The 24764-nt window shown below is 51.0% G+C and overlaps 2 protein-coding genes across 4 annotated transcripts in view; both read left to right on the top strand.

Annotated features, from left to right (window-relative positions):
- Positions 1–273: 273 nt before the first annotated feature.
- enah (ENAH actin regulator) overlaps positions 274–24764 on the top strand; it is a 482877-nt gene continuing 458386 nt past the window's right edge. The window contains exon 1 of one of the 3 annotated variants that reach the window (XM_038798926.1): positions 274–710. The gene's annotated coding sequence lies outside the window, so the exon portion shown is untranslated. The remainder of the gene's footprint in view (positions 711–24764) is intronic. The other 2 variants (XM_038798927.1, XM_038798924.1) reach the window with 2 other exon arrangements.
- LOC119966919 (basic proline-rich protein-like) lies at positions 2712–11697 on the top strand (the record flags this gene model as incomplete). Its single annotated transcript, XM_038798877.1, is given in 7 exon segments — positions 2712–3098; positions 3100–3268; positions 3310–3402; positions 3622–3857; positions 3859–4339; positions 4706–4888; positions 11576–11697. Coding segments are annotated over 7 exon segments (1671 nt in total), but the record flags the coding sequence as incomplete, so codon positions are not given.

The following is a 24764-nucleotide window of genomic DNA, read 5'->3' as shown; positions in this document are numbered from 1 at the left end:
ATGGGAAAAGCCATCCGGAAGATAAAAGAAGATAGGGACACTTGGAGAAGAAGAGCTCTCCACTGCCCAAAGCTGAGCAGTGGACGTCATGCCGCTGGCCGGCCAGGCGGGGGCGCTGAGGGCGGAGGTGAGGGAGGGAGGCGGGGTTTCGGCTGCTGCTGATTGACAGGCGGCCGGGCGGCAGAGGCGGAAGTGACTGTGGTGATTGACGGGAAAGCAGGGGGCGGGGCTCTGGCCGGCCGGTCGGTCACTGCGGTCTGTGATTGGCAGCTTGCGGTGGCTCGGCCACATCCGGCGAGCGGGCGCCAATCTGTGAGCGGTTGTGCGAGCGCGAGCCGGCCCAGACCGTTAATCATTTGAAAATATAAAATATAATTTAGCCTGAGGAAAAACAACCCCCCTCTCCTCAGGAATGGTTTCAGAGAAGTTCCCCCTCCCCGCTCAGTAACATTTTCTGAGGGAACCGGGCTTACTTTCTCTCTCTCGTCGCAGAGCCGGTTTTTTTGCAGCGATCCAGCGGATTTATTTATTTATTATTCCTCGGGCTCTCCGCTTTGTATTCTCCCGTGAATTCTGGCGGCTCAACTCGCTGCTTCTTTGCCAAGTGAGTGACAAGTGGAACAAAAAAAAGAAGAATTTTCTCTCAGACGCCGACAGCGGAATCACAGCAAGAAAGAGCCCGGGAGCGCGAGCGAGGAGCCGACAATGAGGTAAGGCAGCAGATTCCAATTCAGACAGCAGATCCCAATTCAGACAGCAGATTCCAATTCAGACAGCAGATCCCAATTCAGACAGCAGATACCAAATCAGACAGCAGATCCCAATTCAGACAGCAGATCCCAATTCAGACAGCAGATCCCAAATCAGGTAGCAGATCCCAATTCAGACAGCAGATACCAATTCAGACAGCAGATACCACCACAAATCAGGCAGCAGATTCCAATTCAGACAGCAGATCCCAATTCAGGCAGCAGATCCCAATTCAGACAGCAGATCCCAAATCAGGTAGCAGATCCCAATTCAGACAGCAGATACCAAATCAGGCAGCAGATCCCAATTCAGACAGCAGATACCAAATCAGGCAGCAGATCCCAATTCAGACAGCAGATCCCAATTCAGACAGCAGATCCCAATTCAGACAGCAGATCCCAAATCAGGCAGCAGATCCCAATTCAGACAGCAGATACCAAATCAGGCAGTGGATCCCAAATCAGGCGGCATATACCATCCCAAATCAGGCAGCAGATCCCAAATCAGGCAGCAGATCCCAATTCAGGGAGCAGATCCCAATTCAGACAGCAGATCCCAATTCAGGCAGCGGATCCCAATTCAGGCAGCGGATCCCAAATTCAGGCAGCGGATCCCAAATCAGGCAGCGGATCCCAAATCAGGCAGCGGATCCCAAATCAGACAGCGGATCCCAAATCAGGCAGCGGATCCCAATTCAGGCAGCAGATACCATCCCAATTCAGGCAGCAGATCCCAATTCAGGCAGCAGATACCATCCCAATTCAGGCAGCAGGTCCCAATTCAGGCAGCAGATCCCAATTCAGGCAGCAGATCCCAAATCAGGCAGTAGATACAATCCCAATTCAGGCAGCAGATCCCAATTCAGGCAGCAGATACCATCCCAAATCAGGCAGCAGATACAATGCCAATTCAGGCAGCAGATATGATCCGAATTCAGGCAGCAGATTGAATCCCAATTCAGGCAGCAGATACAATCCAAATTCATGCAGGAGCTGCTGCTCCCATCATTCAGGCAGCAGATACAATCCCAATTCAGGCAGGAGCTGCTGCTCCCATCATTCAGGCAGCAGGTACAATCCCAATTCAGGCAGGAGATGCTGCTTCCATCATTCAGGCAGCAGATACAATCCCAATTCAGGCAGCAGATACAATCCCAATTCAGGCAGCAGATACAATCCCAATTCCAGTCATCAATTAGAATCCCAATTCAGCCAGCAGATACAATCCCAATTCAGGCAGCAGATACAATCCCAATTCAGTTATCACAGTTAGAATCCAATTCAGTCAGCAGATAGAATCCGAGTTCAGTCAACAGATAGAATCCCAATTAAGTCAGCAGATAGAATCCGAATTCAGCCAGCAGATACAATCCGAATTCAGTCAGCAGATACAATCTGAATTCAGTCAGCCGAAACAATCCGAATTCAGTCAGCAGATACAATCCAATTCAGTCAGCAGATACAATCCCAATTCAGGCAGCAGATACAAGTCGAATTCAGTCAGCAGTTAGAATCCCCCCTCACCCCCTCCTCCTCGTCCCCCTCCCCCTTGCCCCCTCGCCCCCTCGCCCCCAACCCCTCGCCCCCTCCCCCTCGCCCCCTCCCCTTCGCCCCCTCCCCTTCGCCCCCTCCCCTTCGCCCCCTCCCCTTCGCCCCCTCCCCCTTCGCCCCCTCCCCTTCGCCCCCTCCCCCTCGCCCCCTCGCCCCCGCCCCCTCGCCCTCGCCCCCTCCCCCTCGCCCCCTCGCCCCCTCCCCCTCGCCCCCTCCCCCTCGCCCCCTCCCCCTCGCCCCCTCCCCCTCGCCCCTCCCCCTCGCCCCCTCCCCCTCGCCCCCTCCCCCTCGCCCCCTCCCCCTCGCCCCCTCCCCCTCGCCCCCTCCCCCCTCGCCCCCTCCCTCGCCCCCTCCCCTCCCTCGCCCCCTCCCTCGCCCCCTCCCCTTCGCCCCCTCCCCTTCGCCCCCTCCCCTTCGCCCCCTCCCCCTCGCCCCCTCCCCACTCCCCCCCGCACCCTCCCCCCTCCCTCCCCCCCTCCCTCCTCCCCCTCCGCCCCCCCGCCCCCCCTCCCCCCCCCCCCGACACCTCCCCCTCCCCCCCGCCCCTTCCCTCCCCCCTCCCCCCCCCCCCCGCCCACTCCCACATCCCCCCCCGCCCCTCCCCCCTCCACCCACGCCCCTCCCCCCTCCCCACCCCGCCCCCTCCCCCCTCCCCCCGCGCCCCCTCCCCCCTCCCCCCCCCCCCTCCCTCCCCCCCCCCCCTCCCCCCCTCCCCCCCTCCCCCCCCCCCCCCCCCCCCCCCCCCCCCCTCCCCCCTCCCCCCCCCCCCCTCCCCCTCCCCCCCCCCCCCCCCCTCGCCCCCCCCCCCCCCCCCCCCCCCCCCCCCCCCCCCCCCCCCCCCCCCCCCCCCCCCCCCCCCCCCCCCCCCCCCCCTCCCCCTCCGCCCCCCCCCCCCTCCCCCCCCCCCCCATCCCCCCCCCCCCCCCCCCCCCCCCCCTCGCCCCCTCCCCCCTCGCCCCCTCCCCCTCGCCCCCTCCCCCTCGCCCCCTCCCCCTCGCCCCCTCCCCCTCGCCCCCTCCCCCTCGCCCCCTCCCCTCGCCCCCTCCCCCTCGCCCCCCCCCCCCCCTCGCCCCCTCGCCCCCTCGCCCCCCTCCCCCTCCCCCCTCGCCCTCGCTCCCCCTCGCCCTCTCGCCCCCTCGCCCCCTCCCCTCGCCCCCTCGCCCCCCTCGCCCCCTCCCCCTCGCCCCCTCCCCCTCGCCCCTCCCCCTCGCCCCCTCACCCTCGCCCCCTCCCCCTCGCCCCCTCCCCCTCGCCCCCTCCCCCTCGCCCCCTCCCCCTCGCCCCCTCCCCCTCGCCCCCTCCCCCTCGCCCCTCCCCCTCGCCCCCCCCCCTCGCCCCTCTCCCCCTCCCCCTCGCCCCTCCCCCTCGCCCCCTCCCCCTCGCCCCCCTCCCCCTCGCCCCTCGCCCCTCCCCCTCGCCCCTCCCCCCTCGCCCCATCCCCCTCCCCCCTCCCCCTCGCCCCCCTCCCCCCACCCCCCCTCCCCCCCTCCCCCCTCGCCCCCCTCCCCTCAGCCACCCCCCCCCTCCCCCCTCCCCCCTCCCCCCCTCCCCCCTCTCCCCTCCCCCTCGTCCCCCTGCCCCTCCCGTCCCCCCTCCCCCCTCCCCCCTCGCCCCCCCTCCCCCTCCCCCCCCCCCCCCTCCCCCCTCCCCCCCCCCCCCTCCCCTCCCCCCCTCCCCCCGCCGTCCCCCTCCCCCCCTCCCCCCCCCCCCCCCCCCCCCCCCCCCCCCCCCCCCCCCCCCCCCCCCCCCCCCCCCCCCCCCCCCCCCCCCCCCCCCCCCCCCCCCCCCCCCCCCCCCCCCCCCCCCCCCCCCCCCCCCCCCCCCCCCCCCCCCCCCCCTCTCCCCCCCCCCCCCCCCCCCCCCCCCTCCCCTCTCCCCCCCTCCCCCTCGCCCCCCCTCCCCTCGCCCCCCCTCCCCCGCGCCCCCCTCCCCTCGCCCCCCCCTCCCCTCGCGCCCCCCGCCCCCTCGCCCCCTCCTCCCCTCGCCCCCCCCCTCCCCTCGCCCCCTCCCCTCGCCCCCCTCCCCGCGCCCCCCTCCCCTCGCCCCCCTCCCCTCGCCCCCCTCCCCTCGCCCCCCCCTCGCCCCCCTCCCCTCGCCCCCTCCCCTCGCCCCCCTCCCCTGCCCCCCTCCCTCGCCCCCCTCCCCTCGCCCCTCCCCTCGCCCCCTCCCCTCGGCCCCCCTCCCCCTCGCCCCCCTCACCCTCGCCCCCCTCACCCTCGCCCCCCTCCCCTCGCCCCCCTCCCCTCGCCCCCCTCCCCTCGCCCCCTCCCCTCGCCCCCCTCCCCTCGCCCCCCTCCCCTCGCCCCCCTCCCTCGCCCCCCTCCCTCGCCCCCCTCCCCTCGCCCCCCTCCCCTCGCCCCCCTCCCCTCGCCCCCCTCCCCTCGCCCCCTCCCCTCGCCCCCCCTCCCCTCGCCCCCCTCCCCTCGCCCCCCCCCCCCCCTCGCCCCCCCCCCCCTCTCCCCTCCCCCCCCCTCCCCCTCCCCTCGCCCCCTCCCCTCGCCCGCCCCCCTCCCCTCCGCCCCCCTCCCCTCGCCCCCCTCCCTTCCCTCGCCCCCCTCCCTTCCCTCGCCCCCCTCCCTCGCCCCCTTGCCACTCGCCCCCTACCCTCGCCCCCTCCCCTCCGCCCCCTCCCCTCGCCCCCCTCCCCTTGCCCCCCCGCCCCTCGCCCCCCCGTCGCCTCGCGCCCCCTCCCCTCGCCCCCCCTCCCCTCGCCCCCCCCTCCCCTCGCCCCCCCCCTCCCCTCGCCCCCCCCTCCCCTCGCCCCCCCCTCCCGCAGCCCCCCCCTCCCCTCGGCCCCCCTCCCCTCGAGCCCACCTCCCCTCGCCTCGCCCCCTCCCCCCATCGCCTCGCCCCACCCTCCCCGTCGCCAAACCCCAATCCCCCTCGTCCCCTCCCAAAACCCTCGCCCCCCCTCCCCCTCGCCCCTCGTCCGCTCCCCCGCTCCCTCGCCCCCTCTCCCTCGCCCCCCTCTCCCTCGCCCCCTCTCCCTCGCCCCCTCTCCCTCGCCCCCTCTCCCTCGCCCCCTCTCCCTCGCCCCCTCTCCCTCGCCCCCTCTCCCTCGCCCCCTCACCCTCGCCCCCTCACCCTCGCCCCCTCACCCTCGCCCCCTCACCCTCGCCCCCCTCACCCTCGCCCCCCTCACCCTCGCCCCCCTCACCCTCGCCCCCCTCACTCATCTCACCCTTGCCCCCCTCTCATCCTCATCATCCCTTACTCTGATAATCCCTCACCCTCACTCACCCCCCTCGCACTCATCCCCTCTCATCCTGCCTCCTCACCCTCACCCCCTTTTATCACCCCCCTTCCTCCTTTAGCTGTTTTCAGCAAGGATGCACTTCCAGGATTTCTAACTGTCCTTTCAATATTGCGTTGTCTTGAATAGTCAAGAGCTTTCAAACGTCCACACAATATCCCAGGTACTCAGTCCCCAACTGAATTCTATTGCTCCAAAGATGAATAAGGACATCGACCGTACGATTGCTTCAGATATCTGGCAGTTTCTGGGCAGTTTCACCCAGTCTCAAATTCCAGTTCCTGTTTTCCTTTTTTCCTCCATCTTCTTGAAAACGTCTCTTTATTCTCTAGTTTCCAGAACTAACTGACCTTTAGTTTCTCTTGGACTTGCTTTCTTGCCCACTATTCCGTTGGAAGGCTTTCCTGCTTTTTAATTTAAATTTAGAATGCCCAATTCATTTTTCCAATTAAAGGGCAATTTAGAGTGACCAATCCACCTACCCTGCAGATATTTGGGTTGTGGGGGTGAAACCCACGCAAACACGGGGAGAATATTCAAACTCCACACGGACAGTGACCCAGAGCTGGGATTGAACCTGGCACCTCTGTGCTGTGAGGCAGCAGTGTTAACAACTGTGGTGCCGGTTCTCCTGCTTTTAACAGGACTGTGAGAGCTACCTTCCCTCTTACTGTCTAGCTCCATTTGCTGTTGAGTTCAGTGAAACAAATATCAAGGACTTCCTTTCCTAAAGTAGCCCCTGGTTGCTAAGTAGCAACTCATTCTTTCTCCAAGCTCTTGTTTACTTTTCATGCTGTAAACTGTATAAGCACAATAGAGATGCTCTTTAAAATGAAATCAAAACCCTCATACCTGCAAACACCTTTGTGAACATGAATCCAACTCGGGTTTTACCCTTTCTTACCCAGAAATACTAAATTACACTCAAATCTATAACTTATCTCTAAAACTACCTCTGCTTCGTGATACTCGATACTCTTTCTTGGGAACATGGACAACAGGTTGGCTGATAGAATCATAGAATCCCTACAATGCAGAAGGAGGTCATTCAGCCCATCGAGTCTGCACCGGCCCTTGGAAAGAGCACCCGACTTAAGCCCACACCTCCACCTTATACCAGTAACCCAACTAACCTCCTGGACACTAAGGGGAAATTTAACATGGCCAATCCACTTAACCTGCACTTTTTGGACTGGGAGAAAACTGAAGCACCCGGAGGAAGCCCATACAGACACTGGGAGGAGGTGCAAGCACCACACAGACAGTCACCAAAGGCTGGAGTTGAAGCTGGGTCCCTGGAGCTGTGATGCAGCGGTCCTAACCACTGCGCCATCGTCATGATGATTATTTGATCTTTGGTGTGCTTCTACAATGGTGCCCCTGCCATCGGAACAGGAGGGGGCCATTCAACAAATGTATTTAAAATTCTGTTTGTAGCAGCCTGCTAGTTTGTTGCACTGTGTGGTTCCTTGTCCATGTGTTCATCTTAAATGAAGTATGGCTTGTTCTCGCTGTGGTAAATTCCTGGCTTTTTGCCATCCATGAATCTGCATAACTTAGCACATTGCATTCGACCCCTTCATTCTCTTCCACTTTATCATGGCAATCTGTATCCTAACTTTCTCGATCTACATTGTTGCTTGAACTTTTAATATCTGTGCCTAACAAATAACTTCAATCTTGAATACCTTTGCAGAACAAATATCTATCAAGCACAGTGGTTAGTACTGTGGCTTCACAGCTCCAGGGTTCCATGTTTGATTCCCGGCTTGGGTCACTGTCTGTATGGAGTCTGCACGTTCTCCCCATGTCTGCGTGGGTTTCCTCCGGGTGCTCCGGTTTCCTCCTACAAGTCCCCTAATATGTGCTGTTAGGTAATTTGGACATTCTGAATTCTCCCTCTGTGACCCGAACAAGCGGCGGAATGTGGTGACTCGGGGATTTTCACAGTAACTTCATTGCAATGTTAATGTAAGCATACTTATGACAATAAAGATTATTATTATTATGATTAGTTTTTAAACTTTTGATTGACTTAACCTCAGCAGCTTTCTGGGGCGAATTTCAGGTTTCCACTGCTCTTCTAGTGATGTGGCACTAATTTTAAGGATCAGCCCCCTTGCCTGACACTACACCTTCAGCCAACTGTATCATTTTTTAAATCACCTTGAGCACCCCAATTAAATGATCCTTTAATCTTAATAGAATGGAATGGGTAGAGTTAATTTGGATTTGTTTATTGTCACGTGTACCTAGGTAGAGTGAAATGTATTTTTGTGAGCAGTTCAAACAGATCATTTAGTACATGAAAATAAAATAAAACGAAAATACACCTTCAGGCAGCGGGAGGTGTAGATAGAGTCAATGGATGGGAGGCAGATTTGTGTGATGGACTGGGCTGTGTCTACGACTCTTTGAAGTTTCTTGTGGTCTTGGGCAGTTGCCATACCAGGCTGTGATGCAGCCCGATTGGATGCTTTCTATGGTGCATCTGTAAAAGTTGGTAAGAGTCAGTGTGGACATGCTGAATCTCCTTAGTTTCCTGAGGAAGTATCGGCGCTGTTGTACTTTCTTGGTGGTAGCATCGGCCTGGGTGGACCAGGTCAGATTTTTGGTGGTGTGCACTCCTAGCAATTTGAAGCTGTTAACCATCTCCACCTCGGCTCTGTTGATGCAGACAGGGGTGTGTACAATACTTTGCTTCCTGAAGTCAATGACCATCTCTTTAGTTTTGCTGACATTGAGGAATAGATTGTTGTCGCTGCAACACTCCACCAGGTTCTCTATCTCTCTCCTGTATTCTGACTCATCGTTATTCGAGACTGACCCACTATGGTTGTGTCATCAGCAAACTTGTAGATGCAGTTTGAACCAAATTTTGTCACGCAGTTGTGTGTGTACAGGGAGTATAGTTGGGGGCTAAGTACGCAGCCTTGCGGGGCCCCGGTATTGAGGACTATTGTGGAGGTAGTATTGTTTATTCTTTTTGATTGTGGTCTGTGGGTCAGAAATGCAAGGATCCAGTTGCAGAGTGAGGAGCCAAGTCTGGTTTTGGAGCTTTAATTAGTCATGTCCGTGCCAGCGCATCTCAGCTGGTCCCATCCATCGTTCCTATAGCTATATAAATTTTCTCTCTTCAGGCGTTTATTTATTTTCCCTTTGAAAGCCATGATTGAATCTGGCTCCACCACATTCAGGCAATGTATCCCAGATCCTCACTACCTGCTGTATTGTAAAAATAAATGTTGCTGTTGGTTCTTTTGCCATTCATCTTGTATTGGTATTTTTTTGTTTGTAATCCTTCTGCCAATGCGAACAGTTTCTCTCTATCTGTTTCTTTCTATCTACTCTCTCTAGAACCTTTATGATTTTGAATACTTCGGACCAACCCTCAAACCCTGATTCTCCAATCTGTCCATGTAGCTGAAGTCCCTCCTTCCTGGAATCATTTTTAGAAATATTTTTATTGAGGGCATTTTTCATGATATACAGAAGTGAAACCTCGGCAGCAGGTAACAAAACTAATAGCCCGGCCTCCCCATTTCCCCATGCCCCCCCCCCCAAAAAAAACCCTCCACCCTCCTGTCACCCTCGCCCACCACCTTTTTTTCCCTTCGTATCATACTCGTCGCAAACAAAATACACATAACTCCACCACTCGTAGATTCACCCAGTGAGACGCGTGGTCAGAAACCACGATCGTCAAATACTCTGAACCAACCAACCCGCCAACAGCGTCTTATCCAGTACAAAGAAATCTATCCGGAATTCCTCACCTGAGGAAGGAGCAGTGCTCCGAAAGCTCGTGTTTGAAACAAACCTGTTGGACTTTAACCTGGTGTTGTAAGGCTTCTTACTGTGCTCACCCCAGTCTAACGTCGGCACCTCCACATCATCTTCCCTAAAACCCGCCTCAAAAAATTCATGCCATCCCTGTTTTTCATAGAATTTACAGGAAGCCATTCGGCCCATCGAGTCTGCACCGGCTCTTGGAAAGAGCCCATACCTCCACCCTATACCAGTAACCTCACCCAACACTAAGGGCAATTTTGGGCACTAAGGGCAATTTAGCGTGGCCAATCCACTTATCTGCACATCTTTGGACTGTGGGAGGAAACCGGAGCACCCGGAGGAAACCCACGCACACACACGGAGAACGTGCAGATTCCGCACAGACAGTGACCCAAGCCGGGAATCGAACCTGGGACCCTGGAGCTGTGAAACAATTGTGCTAACCACTACGCTACCGTGCTGCCCAAATTTCACCATCTGCAGTGACGGGATTCGAACCCGAGTCCCCGAATCCTGGTCTCTGGTGTACTAGTTCAGTGACAATACCACTGCGCCACCGCCTCCCCCACAACATTCACTAACACCACAGGCGCCTTCTCAAGCTTCCCGACTAACTATTCCATACCTGCCCCCAGGGTCAGCTATGAAATTGCTGACCTCAAAGGCCACCCTCTTGTTGACCAGCACCGACGGCATGGTGGCACTGCTGCCTCATGCTGCTGAGGACCTGGCTCTGGGTCACTGTCTGCTTGGGTCTTACCCCAAAAGCCAAAGATGTGCAGAGTAGGCAGATTGGCCATGCAAATCCCCTCGTCTTCATATCCAACCCAGAGTGGAACACCTACTCCACCCACCCCTTCCTCAGCTTCGTCTGATACCCCAGCTTCAGATGTGTCTCTTGGTCCGTCACCTTCTCCCTCAACCTGTTATGGTTATCTGCCACCAGCAACATCTCTGCATCCAGTGAGGCCAGCTGGTCCTCATGCTCGCCGTTGACCCCTTCACCTTCTGGAGTGCTAGGCCCTGTGCCTGCACTTTCTCAATCGCTGCCCTAAGCGGCTTCACCACCGTAGCAGTTCCTCTGCTACTGGAACTTTTTGTTCGAAAAGTTCACAAGCTGCTCTGTAGACCACTGAGCGGGCAATGATGCCCCAGCTCCTTCCGCCATCTTTTTCTGTGTTGCACTGCGACTATTCTCTCAGTCAAGCTGTAGCCTCCTTTTTGTTACAGTCCTCATCTGGTAAGCCATAAATCAGCCCCACCAGAGAAGTATTGCAATCCTTCAGTGCTTTTGTACCATTCGTCAGCAAAACACCCCTCAAATCGGGTGGGGAAGATCAGATAATTCTACCTCGACCGGGGGAACTACTAACCGTTCGAACATTCACTCCATTGGCGCCACTGGAAATCCCCGGAATCTTACTTGTCAATATTTTCTGCATACTTTCCAAAGCCTTCACATCCTTCCTATATTGAGTTCTTTAACGGGAAAGACTGACCACCTAACATCAAAGCACTGGAAACTACAGCAGCAAACCCCCAGTCCTGTCGACCCTGCAAAGTCCCCCTTACTAATAATTGGGGGCTTGTGCAAAAATTGGGAGAGCTGTCTCATAGACTAGTCAAGCAACAGTCTGACATAGTCATACTCACGGAATCATACCTCACAGATAATGTCCCAGACGCACTATCACCATCCCTGGGTATGTCCTGTCCCATCGGCAGGACAGACCCAGCAGAGGTGGTGGCACAGTAGTATACAGTCAGGAGGGAATAGCCCTGGGAGTCCTCGACATCGACTCTGGACCCCATTAAGTCTCATGGCTCCAGGGCAAACCTCCTGCTGATTACCACGTACCAAATTGGGCAGCACGGTAGCACAAGTGGATAGCACCGTGGCTTCACAGCGCCAGGGTCCCAATTTCAATTCCCCACTGGGTCACTGTCTGTGCGGAGTCTGCACGTTCTCCCCGTGTCTGCGTGGGTTTCCTCCGAGTGCTCTGGTTTCCTCCCACGGTCCAAAGACGTGCAGGTTAGGTAGATTGGCCATGCTAAATTGCCCTTAGTGTCCAAAAAAAGGTTAGGAGGGGTTATTGGGTTAAGGGGATAGGGTGGTAGTGAGGGCTTAAGTGGGTCGGTGCAGACTCGATGGACCTCCTTCTGCACTGTATATTCTATGTACCTCCTGCACTGTATATTCTATGTACCTATATGTACCATCCACCGTCAGATGATGAATCAGTACTTTTTCATGTTGAGCACCAGTTGGAAGAAGCACTGATGCTGGCAAAGGGATTTCAATGTCTCATCACCAAGACTGGCTCGGTAGCACCACTACTGGCCGAGTCCTAAAACTGCTTGTCTGGGTCTGTGACGGGTGGTGAGGGGACCAACAAGAAGGAAAAACCTACTAGACCTCATCCTCACCAATTTGCCTGCCACAGATGCATCGGTCCATGACAGGAGTTACCACTGCACAGTTCTTGTGGAGATGAAGTCCTGTCTTCACATTGAGGATACCTTCTGTGTTGTGTGACTGTACTGTCATACTAAATGGGATCGATTCAGAACAGATCTAGCAACTCACAGCTGGGCATCCATGAGGTGCTGTCGCCCATCAACAGCCTCAAAATTGTACTCTACCACAACCTGTAATCTTATAGCCCGTCATATCTCCCACTCTACCCTCAGCACCAAGCGAAGGGTTCAATGAAGAGTGCAGAGGCATGCCAGGAGATCACCAAGCAAGCAGAAAAATTAGGTGGCAACCTGGTGAAGCTACATCACAGCACTGCTTGCATGTCAAACAATAAAAGCAACAAGTGATAAGAACGTGATAAGCGATCCCACAATCAACAGATCAGATCTAAGTTCAGCAGTCCTGCCCCATCCAGCCGTAAATTATGGTGGACAATTAAAATCTCACTGGAGGAGAGTCTTCACAAATATCGCTGTCCTCAATGATGGAGTAATCGCACAGTTCAAAAGACAAGGCATTTTCAATAATCTTCCGCGAGAAGTGCCGAGTGGATGATCCAACTCTGTCCTCCAGAGGTCCCCAGCGTCACTGATGCCAGTCTTCAGCCAATTTGATGGACCCTGATTCCGGCAATAGAACTGAAGACCAGCCCTCTAGAACTTGCATGCCCCTAGCCAAGCCGATCCAGAACAGCTACAGCACTGACATCTACCTAGCAATGCGGAAAATCGCCCAGCTGTGCCCTGCTCCCACAAAGCAGGACAAATCCACCCCGGCCAACTACCACCCCATCAGCCTATTCTTCATCAGCAATGTGATGGAAAGGGTCGACAATAGCACTATCAGTGGCACTCAGAAATAACCTGCTTATTGATGCTCAGTTTGAGTTCCACCAGCGCCACTCAGCTCCTGACCTCATTGGTTCAAACATGGACAAAAGAGCCGAGCTCCGGAGGTGAGAGTGACTGCCCTTGAGATCAAGGCAGCATTTGATCTAGTTATGGCATCAAGGAGCCCTAGCAAAACTTGAGTCAATATTACCGGGGAAGCATTTTGGTGATAATGACCACAATATGGTGTAATTTAAGTTTTGTTGTGGACAAAGAAATAGACAAGTTGCAAAAAAAGGCAGGATCTGGCCACCTGGAAAGAGTTACTTGTGGGGAAGTTTACAGAAGAGCAGTGGAGGGAGGGGGTGGCGTTCAAAAAGGAAATGGGACCCAACATGTTCCCTCTAAGGTAATAGCAAGAAATAACTAGCTATTAGAACCATGGATGACCAGAGACATTCAGGATACGATCAGAAGGAAAAGAGAGGCTTTTAGCAAGTACAAGGGGAGCAAATCAATGGATGCATTAGTGGAGTACAAAAAGTGCAGGAGAGAGCTGAAGAAAGCAATTAGGAGAGCAAAGAGGGAATATGAGAAATCTCTGGCTGGTAAAAGTAGGGAAAAAGTAGGGATAAGTATATCAATGGGAAGAGGATAACCAGGGGCAGAGTAGGGCCCATTAAGGACCAACGGGGAAATCTGTAGGTGGAGCCAGAGGACATTGGGAGGGTGTTGAATGAATACTTGACATTTGTCTTCACCCAAGTGAATGAGGATGTCGATATGGAACCCAGGGAGAGAGAATCTGGGGTTCCTAAGCAAATTGTCATAGAGAATGACAAGGTATTGGAGATGTTGGCTGGCTTAATAGTGGACAAATCTCCAGGTCCAGATGAATTGTGTCGCAGGATGCTGTGGGAGGTGAGGGAGGAGGTTGTAGGGGCTCTGACCATTTTTTTTATTGCTCTCTGGTCACGGAGGAAGGTGTCAGAAGACTGGACAGCAGCTAATGTGGTCCCACTATTTAAGAAGGGTTGTACAGATAAGCCAGGGAACTAGAGCAGTGAGTCTGTCACCAGTGATAGGGGAATTATTGGAGGAAATTCTGAAGGAGAGAATCTATCCCCATTTGGAGAGGCAAGGTTTAATCAGGAATAGGTAGCATGGCTTTACCAGAGCGAGGTCATGTCTAACAAATTTGATTGAATATTTTGAACACATGACCAGGTGTATAGATAAGGGTATTATAGTTGATATAGTTTACATGGATTTCAGCAAAGATTTAGACAAGGTCCCGCATCGGAGAATGATAAAGAAGGCAGATGCACATGGACTACAGGGTAACTTGATAAGGTGGATTTAAAATTGGCTTAGCTGGAGGAGACCAGAGGGTATTGACAGGCAGCTGTTTTAGTGTCTGGAAGCCAGTGGCATACCACAAGAATCTGTGCTGGGCCCCCTATTGTTTGTCATTTATATAAACGACATAGATGACTATGAGGGATCATTAAGTTTGCGGATGACGCAAAGATTGACCGGGTGGTTAACAGTGAGGTTGAGAGTTTTGGGATACAGGAAAGTATAGGTGGGATGGTCAAATGGGCACAAAAGTGGCAGTTGGAATTTCGAGCTGAAAAGTGAGGTGATACAGTTTGGAAGGAGTAATGTGGCAAGTATTCAATGAATGGCGTGACACTAGGACGTTCTGAGGAACAAAAGGACCTTGGTGTATTTGCCCATAGATCTCTGAAGGCAGAAGGGCAGGTTAATAGGGTGGTGAAACAGGCTTATGGTCACTTGCCTTTATCAATCGAGGCATTGATTACAAAAGCAGGGGGTCATGTTGGAGTTGTACAGAACTTTGGTGAGGCCATAGTTGGAGTACTGTGTGCAATTCTGGTGGCCACGTTATAGGAAGGATGTGATTGCACAGAGGCGACTCACCAGGATGTTGCCTGGGATGGAACATGTACGTTTTGAAGAGAGGTTGGATAGGCTTGTGTTGTTTTCACTGGAGCAGAGAAGACTGAGGGGCGACCTGATCGAGCTGTACAAGATTGATAATGGGGGGCATGGAGAGGGTGGATAGGGAGCAGCTTTTCCCCTTAGTTGATGGGTCAGTTACGAGGGGACACAAGTTCAAGGTGAGGGGCAAGGGGTTTAATGGGGACTTGAGGAAAAACGATTTTACCCAGAGGCTTGTGACTGTCTGGAATGCACTGCCTGGGAGGGTGGTAGACAAGGTTGCCTTATATTCTTTAAAACGTACCTGGATAAGCACTTGGCACTTCAGAACATTCAAGGCTCTGGACCAAGTGCTGACAAAGGTGTATTTCATGTGTCGGAGCAGACACGATGGGCCGAAGGGCTTCTTCTGCACTGTATTATTTTGGATTCAACGAGGAAATTCTCCACAGTTTGGTGTCATACCTCCCACAAAGAAAGATGGTTGTGGTTGTTGGAGGCCAATCATCTCAATTCGAGGATGTCACTGCAGGAGTTCCTCGGGGTACTGTCCTAGGCCCAATCATCTTCAATTGCTTCATTTAAAAACCTTCCTTCCAAAGGTCAAAAATGGGGGTGTTCACTAATGATTACATAATATTCAGCACCATTTGCGTCTCCTCAGACACTGAAGGCGTCCCTGTGAAAAAATGCAGCAAGACCTGGACTGTATCCAGGCTTGGGCTGACAAGTGGTAAGTAATATTCGTGCCACACAAGTGCCAGGCAATGACCATCTCCAGTAAGAAAATCAAACCATTGCCCCATGACATTCAATGGCATTACCATTTCTAAATCCCCCTCAATCAACATCCTGGAGTTACTAGTCACCAGAAACTGAACCGGAGTCGGCATGAAAATACTGTGGCTGGCCTTCGTCTCTCTGATTGCACGGTAGCGAATTTTGCTGGAGTGGCAGTCAGCATCGCCACCGGGGGTAGCGGCTTGGTTGAGTGACCTCTACGACTTCCTTGGTTGGAGAAGATAAAGTATGAGTTAAGGGGCGTTTGAGAAAAGGTGGGGGATGTTTGTGACCGTGTTTGAGGAGCTGTTTGTTTCAGGGGAGGTGGTGGGGGGGGGGGGGGGGGGGGGGGGGGGGGAAAGGTGAAAAAGGGGGAAAATCTGTACAGACTGTATAGTTGATTGTTGGGAAATATGTTTCCCGGGGTGTTTATTGGCTGTAACCTGATTTGATACATGTTTGTAATAAAATACATTTTAAAAAAAATACTGTGGCTACAAGAGCAGGTCAGAGGCTTGGAATCCTGCGGCAAGGAACTCATCTACTGACTTCCCAAGCTTATCCGTTGCCTACAAGTCACAAGTGTGATGGAATACTCTCCACTTGACTCCAACAACACTCAAGAAGCTAACACCATCCAGGACAAAGCAACCCGCTTGATTGGCACCCCTTCCAGAAACATACACTCCCTCCACCACCGATGCAGTGTAGCAGCCGTGTGTACCATCTACAAGAGTGTTTTTCAAACTTTTTTTCTGGGGACCCATTTTTACCAACCGGTCAACCTTCGGGACCCAACCCTGCCGACCTTCGTGACGCACACCGGCCGACCTTCGCGACCCACCATTTTCTCTTGCCTTGTTTGCTGGTGACAAAAATGGAGGAAATGGTTTTGGGTCCCTTTGACCCTCGTACACGCTCCTCCAATGGAACCTGTTGGATGAAGGTGAAGCCTTCCAGTGTCGGAAAGTATGGAGTCTCCATCTGTCCAAAGTTCTGCATTTTGTTTCCTGGAAAACTTTATCAAATAAAACCCCCCTGAGCTTGTAAAAAAAATGTAAACTGAATAAAATAAATGAATAAACCCCTCCCCCCGAACTTGTAAACCAAAAAGCTGCAACCGTTTTTTTTTTTAAAGCGGCCGCACTGCGCATGCGTACCCAGTCATCAGCGCGCATGCGCAACTATGATCTGGCACGCATGTGCAGTGTGGCCGCATTTTTTTTACATGTTCGCAGCCATTTTGAAGCCCGCTTGCAGCCGGCGTTATTAACAGCCTGCTGCTGCAAATCTGTGCAGCTGGTGCGCACAGATTTGCGCGATTGGGAGCGCCGCGACGGACGGCTCCGTGACCCTCCAGACTCCCGCCCGTGACCCACCCGCGGTTTGCGCCCCGAGTTTGACAATGCCTGATCTATAAGATGCACTGCAGGAACTCGCCAAGGCTCGTTAGGCACCACCTTCCAAATCCATGTCCACTACTAATCTAGAAGGACAAGGATAACAGATACGTGGGACCACCACCTTGAAGTTCTCCTCCAAGCCACTCACCATCCTGACTTGGAAATATATTGCCATTCTTTCACTGTCGCTGGGCCAAAATCCTAGAACTCCCTTGCTAATAGCACAGTGGGTGTACTGACACCACATGAACTGTAACCATTTAAGAAGGCAGTTACCAGCACCTTGTCAAGGGCAAGTAGGGATAGCCAGCTAAGCCCACATTCTGTTTAAAACAAAAATCCCTGTTGGAGTGGTAAATAGTGAGGAGATTAGATTGGAGGAGGATTATAGGCGGCTGGTCAGATGGCTGATTGGCGGAAAATGGAATTTATTCAGGATAAGTGTGAGTCGATGTACTTGGGCAGGATGAACAAGGCAAGATAAATGGCAGGACCCTAGGAAGCACCGAAGATCAGAGGGATCTTGGTGTGCATGTACACAGGTCCCTTAAGGTAACAGAGCCGGTGGATACAGTAGTTAAGGAGGCATATGAAAATGAAATGAAAATCACTTATTGTCACGAGTAGACTTTGATGAAATTACTGTGAAAAGCCCCTAATTGCCACATTCCGGCACCTGTTTGGGGAGGCTGGTACAGGAATTGAACCGTTCTGCTGGCCTGCCTTGGTCTGCTTTAAAAGCCAGTGATTTAGCCCAGTGTGCTAAACCAGCCCAGCATATGGTATACTTGCCTTTATTAGCCGATGCATAGAGTTTAAGAGCAGGGAGGTTATGCTGGAACTGAATAAAGCGTTGGTTAGGCAACAGCTTGAGTATTGTGTGCAGTTATGGAATCCAAATTAGGGATGAGATAACATTGGAAAGGGTGCAGAGGAGATTTACCAGAATGTTGCCTGGGCTAGAGAGTTTTCGCTATGAAGAGAGATTGGATAGACTAGTGCAGCAGAGGAAACTTGAGGGGGATATGATTGAGATGTATAAAATTACATGGGGCATAGAGTAGACATGAAGAAACTTTTCCTTGGTGGAGGGATCAATGACTTGGGGGCACAGATTTAAGATAAGGGGCAGGAGGCTTCGAGGGGATGTGAGGAAAACCCTTTTTACCCAGAGGGTGGTGGGAGTTTGAAATTTGCTGCCTGAAAAGGTGATGGAGGCAGAGACCCTCATAACATTGAAGAAGTATTTTGATGTACACTTGTGATGCCAAGGCATACAAGGCTATGAGCCAAGCGCTAGAAAATGGGATTAGAATAGTTAGGTCGTTGTTTTTGACCAGCGTAGATGCAATGGCTGAAGGGCCTTTTCTGTGCTTATGACCTCTATGACTATGACTCTCCTCTGAGCCACTAGAACATGGAACATACAGTGCAGAAGTGTGGATTAGCACACTGGGCTAAATCGCTGGCTTTTAAAGCAGACCAAGGCAGGCCAGCAGCACGGTTCAATTCCTGTACCAGCCTCCCCGAACAGATGCTGGAATGTGGCGATTAGAGGCTTTTCACAGTAACTTCATTGAAGCCTACTTGTGACAAGCGATTTTCATTTCATTTCAGAAGGAGGCCATTCGGCACATCAAGTCTGCACCGACCGACTTAAGCCCTCACTTCCACCCTATCATCCCCATAACCCAATAACCCACCTAACCTTTTTGGACGGCCAGTCTACCTAACCTGCACGTCTTTGGACTGTGGGGGAAACTGGAGCACCCAGAGGAAACCCACGCAGACACGGGGAGAATGTGCAGACTCCGCACAGACAGTGACCCAGCGGGGAATCGAATCTGGGACCCTGGCGCTTTGAAGCCACATTGCTATCCACTTGTGCTATCGTGCTGCCCTAATGTTTCACCAGCTACTTGTCCACCCATTCCTCCAGCCTCTTAAAGTCTATTACAATCCTCCTCACACTTCAAAATATTTAAATGTTTTTCCTTATGGGGCTTGGTGTCAAATTTTGTTAATTTCTCTGATGCATCTTGGAACATTTTACTATGTTATATTCGCAACATGAAAACAATTTGCTTTTGATGACTGTTCACCTTTTGTTTTGAGCTTAATGTGAGAGAGCTATGGGCCGGTTTAGCAGATTTGACGGGACATCTGATTCGTGATGCAGAGTGAGGCCAACAGCGAGGGTTCAATTCCCATACCGGCTGAGACCCGCCTTCTCAACTGTTCCCCTCACCTGAGGTGTGGTGGTCCTCGGGTTAAATCATCACCAGTCAGCTCTCCCCTTCAAAAGGGAAAGCAGCCTGTGGTCATCTGGGACTATGGCGACTTTCATAGAATCCCTACAGTGCGAAACAAGGCCGTTCAGCCCATCAAGTCTGCAGTGGCCCTTAGAAAGAGCACCCTACTTAAGCCCACACCTCCACCCTATCTTTTCACAGTAACTTCATTGCAGTGTTAATGTAAGTCTACTTGTGACAATAAAGATTATTATTATTATCCCTGTAACCCAGTAACCTCACCTAATCTTTTAGTCACTAAAGATTAGTAACCTGCATATCTTTGGAGTGTGGGAGGAAACCAGAGCGCCCGGAGAAAACCCATGCAGACACGGGAGAAAGTACACATTCCGCACAGTTAGCCGAGACCAGAATTGAAACCGGGTCCCTGGAGCTGTGATGCAGCAGTGCTAACCACTGCCACCCTACTTACTTTACTTACTATTGTGAGAGCTCGTCTTGAGAGTTGGCATTTTTGGAGCATTTTCTGTCACTTAATGAAATTCTATGATTCTGCTTCAGTGATGACTTGGGATTCTTGCAAATGGATTGTTGCTGTAATTCAGGCAGTGAAGACATGGACTGTTATGTATCAAATACCCCTCCAATCCATTCTGAAGGATACAATGCTGCAATTGAGAATCAGCTTGTTTAATTTTGAATTCTGTGGAGTGGAGAGCAAGCAGCTTGTGTCTAGTTCTATACAGTTTATGATGAGATGTGCTGGGTAGAAGCTGTGGTATCTACAGGAAAGGTTAACATTGGATGGGAAAAGTGGACCCAGATAGAGGCTGGCATTTGGTTACAAGGGCGTTATTACTGACTTGGGCGCAAAGTTGAAAGTTGTAGATGTCATGACAGATTGAAGAAGAAAAGTAAAATCCCATGTGTTCTGAACATTTTTTTTATAAATCAGAGTGGAGATCCAAATATTGAATAAATCTTCATGGTATTTCCAATAATGGCATTTCAGCACAATGTATTTAAGATTTAAGTATGTAGCTTCTGCTCACTTTTCTTAAGTTCAGTGGTATGAAAAACATTGTATTTCACTGTACACATCATGCTTGTTCCTCTTGTCATTTTGGTTAACTAGTGGTAAAATCGCTTATTTTTGTTCAGCCTTGAAGTGTTTCCTTAGTCTATTATGAATAAAATTGTGACCTGTAATAATTTTAAATTTTGCAATGCCAGGAAATTATCTCTTCCCCGGGGATGATAAAAATAATCTTCATTTTAACATTAGACAAAAACATTACTGCAGCAATAAAGTTGTTCAAATTTTAGAAGTAACAGTGCAAACATCAACAACTGAAAAGCTTTGAACATTTCTATTTGGCTGTTTTCCCATCTTTGTTCAACATTTTCTTACTAACTGTGCTTTGATCTTTTATTAATAGCATTTTAAAGAAAGAGTTTTGTCTGAATTAAACTGTATAAAATTCTTGGGGCTTAACAGTAGATGTAACTGGGGGCCATAGTCTTATGATAGAAGTCAATCATTTTGGACACAGATGAGCAATTTCTTTACTTAGTTTCTGCATCTTCAATTTTCCATCCCAGAAATCTGTGGATGAAGGGAGTTGAGGGGACAGGGAGGTAAGGTGGAGTTGATGTATAAGCTCACCCAAGTTCTTGCAGAAACTTTTGGATTGTATGGCACACTGCTATTTTCATATGCAATCATTCAACAGTTTTCAATTGCTTTTGTTTTATTTGAAAACTTGGTCAATTTCTCTCTCAATTTACATTCTAATCACTTAGGTGTATAGCATGTTCAAAGGGCGTAGCTTGTCTGGAAATGTACACTGCCATTTTCAGCTGATTGAGACCCGATTGACTGTCATTATTATAAATATATTGGGTTAAATTGATGTTTTTATATTGGACTCCAGGAGCTAGTTTCTGGCATTTATGTTCTTAAATCTACTTGCTCTAGATGCCCACAAGTTTGGCTAATTTGTAAAACTACCCAGTGAGCCCCATTTCAGGGCTCAACACCTATCCAGGTTCCTAGTGCCGTAATGAATGAGTGCAGCATTGTCTGCTGCACTTTTTATTTTGCTATGCAGTCTATTAAATTGCATGTGAATTAAATTGCCAGTTGTATTTGGGGGGAAGCAGTGATTTCTCAAGTTTAACATTTCTTCCTCACCGAAAAATCAAGTTAACTGGTAATCAAAATGTAAAACATTGTAGATGCTGGAAACACTCTACAGGGCAGAGAAAACAGTTGTGAATCATTCATCAAAACAAAAGGGTCCATATCTGAAATGTTAATTTCTTCTCTATAGATGTGGCCTCTATTACTGAGAGTTAACTGATTCATTTCAAACACAAACAGAAAATGCTGGAAAACTCAGCAGGTCTGTCAGAATCTGTGGAGAGAGAAAACAGTAAACTGTTTGAATGCTCTTCAGAGCATTTTCTGTTTTTGTTTTAGATTTGACCATCTGCAGTACTTTCTTTTTATTTTGCTTCTATTCTATTTATTTGTTGGACTGTGCTTTGTGTAATTTACCTGCATTACTGTGCTTCAGAATAATTATTTAGTTGTAAAATGGTTTTAAATATCCAAGGAATATTGCAGGATTATTTCTTTGCAATTTGTTTATAGTCGATGAATGGTGAATGGATAAATGGGAGCTGGTGCATAAATAATGACTCTTGGAATGCGAATTAAAAGGCACATATCAAAGCTGTTTTTCATACAGTTGTCTTGTGTGAAATGGAGGAACCCAAACCGTTGACATTTCGTCCCAGGCATTGTGGAATATCTTTGCCTCATGGAGTGTAGAGGCTGAACAGTCAGATTGGCAAGATGTGATCCATTGGAGGGTATATGTCATGGCTAACAGAAGTTGCATTTATATAGAACCTGGAATGTAATAATGCCCTAAGGTGCTTCATTGGAGCATTATAAAGCAAAATGCCATGAAGCCATGTGAAGGACCAAAGGCCTACTCAAAAAGGTAGGTTTTCAGAAATACTTACAAGAGAAGGAGAGGTGCAGGGAGGGAATTCTAAAGCTTAGGGCTAGGAACTGAAAGCATGGCTATCAATGGTGATGTGATTAATTTTATTTTTTGTTCATTCATGGGAAATGACTGCCTGATAAGCCTAGAATGTATTGCTCATCCCTAATTGCCTTTAAGTAGGTGGTGGTGGCGACCCAGCTGAAATTGCTACAGTCAGTCTGTGTGGTATAGTTATGTCCACAGCTGGATTAGGAATGGAGTTCCAGAGTTTTGACCCAGCAACAGTGGTGGAATAAAATGCAGGTAACATTGTTCCTAGTCTGATGTGTGTAATTTAGGTGGTAGAGGATGCGAGTTTGAATGTTGCTTTCAGAGGAAAATTGGCAAGTTGCTTGCAGATGGTATACGCTGTAGCCATGTGAATATTCCATCGCACTTCTCATTTATGCCTTTGTGGGTGGTAGTCTGACTTTGGAATCAGGAAATGAATTACTCGCTGCAGAATTTTCAGCCTCTGACATGCAGTCGCAGCCACGTTAGGAACGCAGGAAATAGGAGCATGAGTATTCAGTTTTGCCAACTGGCCGACCTTCACGACACACACCATGACCACTTACTTTAAATGCGAAAGGAGAGCTTGAGCTTGCTTGGTTCTCTCAATCTCACTTCAATAGCGCAGTGGTTAGCACTGTTGCTTCACGGTGCCGGGGTCCCAGGTTCGAATTCCACTTGGGTCACTATGCAGAGTCTGCACATTCTCCCCGTGTCTGCGTGGGTTTCCCTGGGTGCCTCCCACAAGTCCTGAAAGATGCACTTGTTAGGTGAATTGGACATTCTGAATTCTCCTTCTGTGCACCCGAACAGGCGCCGGAGTGTGGTGACTCGGGAATTTTCACAGTAACATCATTGCAGTGTTAATACTTAGCCCCCTACTATACTCCCTGTACATAAACAACAACACCTCCTCCACAATTGTCCTCAATACCGGGCCCCCCAACTATACTCCCTGTACACACGACTGCGGGGCAAAATTTGGTTCCAACTCCATGTTTGCTGACAGTACGAACATAGTGGGCCAGATCTCGAATAACGACGAGTCAAAATACAGGAGGGAGATTGAGAACCTAGTGGAATGGTGCAGTGACAACAATCTCTATGTGGCTGATCTTGCCCTCAAGGCCAGCAAAACTGAAGAGCTGACCATTGACTTCAGAAAGCAAAGTACTGTACACGCCGGGGCCGAAGTGGAGATGGTTAGCAGTTTCAAATTCCTAGGGGTACACATCTCCAAAAATCTGCCCTGGTCCACCCACGTGGACGCTGCCACCAAGAAAGCACAACAGCATCTATACTTCCTCAGGAATCCAAAGGAATCCAAAATCAAAAGAAATTCTGCATGTCCACATTAACTCTTAAACTTTGACAGATGCACCACAGAAAGCATCCTATCTGGCTGCATCACAGCCTGGTATGGCAACTGCTCGGCCGAAGACCGCAAAAAATTTCAGAGAGTCGTGAACACAGCCCAGTCCATCACACTATCTACCATTCCATCCATTGACACCATCTACACCTCCCGCTGCCTGGGGGAAGCGGGCAGCATAATCAAAGACCCCTCCCACTAGCTTACTCACTCTTCCAACTTCTTCCTTCGTGCTGGAGTTACAAAAGTCTGAGAACATGCACAAACAGACTCAAAAACAGCTTCTTCCCCGCTGTTATCAGACTCCTAAACGACCCTCTTATGGACTGATCTCATTAACATATACCCCTGTATGCTTCATCCGATGCCAATGTTATGCAGTTACATTGTGTACCTTGTGTTGCCCTATTATATATTTTCTTTTATTTACTTTTCTTTTCATGTATTTAATGATCTGTTGAGCTCCTCGTTGAATAATACTTTTCACTGTACCTTGGTACACGTGACAATAAATCCAATATAAGCCTACTTGTGACAATAGTAATAATAAAGAAGAAGATCAGGTTCACAGGCGGAGAGGGCAATGTATATATCAGGTGCAGACTTCAGCCAGCTTCTTTGTACCGTAGGTTGTCGTGAAGGACAATTGCAACAGAATGCTTGTTTTACTCAGCACTGGATACTCCTGGGAGATGCTATTCCAGAATGCTGACATGGTTTATCTAACAAATTTAGAGTACCCAATTAATTTTTTTTTTCCAATTCAGGGACAATTTAGTGTGGCCAGTCCACCTATCCTGCACATTTTTGGCATGTGGGGGTGAGATCCACACAGAAACAGGGAGAATGTGAAAACTCCACATGAACAGTGACCCGGGGCTGTGATCAAACCCGGGTCCTCAGTGCCGTGATGCAGCAGTGCTAACCACTTTGCTACCATGCTGCCCTTTTGTCATGTTTTTAATGTTCTATCACAGGTTAGGTACAGCAGTATAGTCATTCCATTTGGAGTCAGCTGCAAGTTAATAACTAACTCTGGGGTCTAAACCTCAAAAGGAATTTTTCACCCGCCACTTCTCTTTCAAAATTTGAACCTCTCTCGTTTGCCAGTACTCCTCTGCACATAAAACACATGGGCTTTGCACTCTTATTTGCATTGGTACAATTGACAAAATCATACCTCAAGAAATCATTTTTATACTACTTTGTTCCCAAGTTAAGTATCTTCTTTGTAAGCTGTTAACTAGAGGCCCTGGAGCTCTGTGCAAAG

This window comes from Scyliorhinus canicula, chromosome 6, assembly GCF_902713615.1.
Source record: "Scyliorhinus canicula chromosome 6, sScyCan1.1, whole genome shotgun sequence".
NCBI classification, from domain to species: Eukaryota; Metazoa; Chordata; class Chondrichthyes; order Carcharhiniformes; family Scyliorhinidae; genus Scyliorhinus; species Scyliorhinus canicula.
Note: the sequence above shows the minus strand (reverse complement) of the source record. Positions and strands in the feature narration are given on the sequence as shown.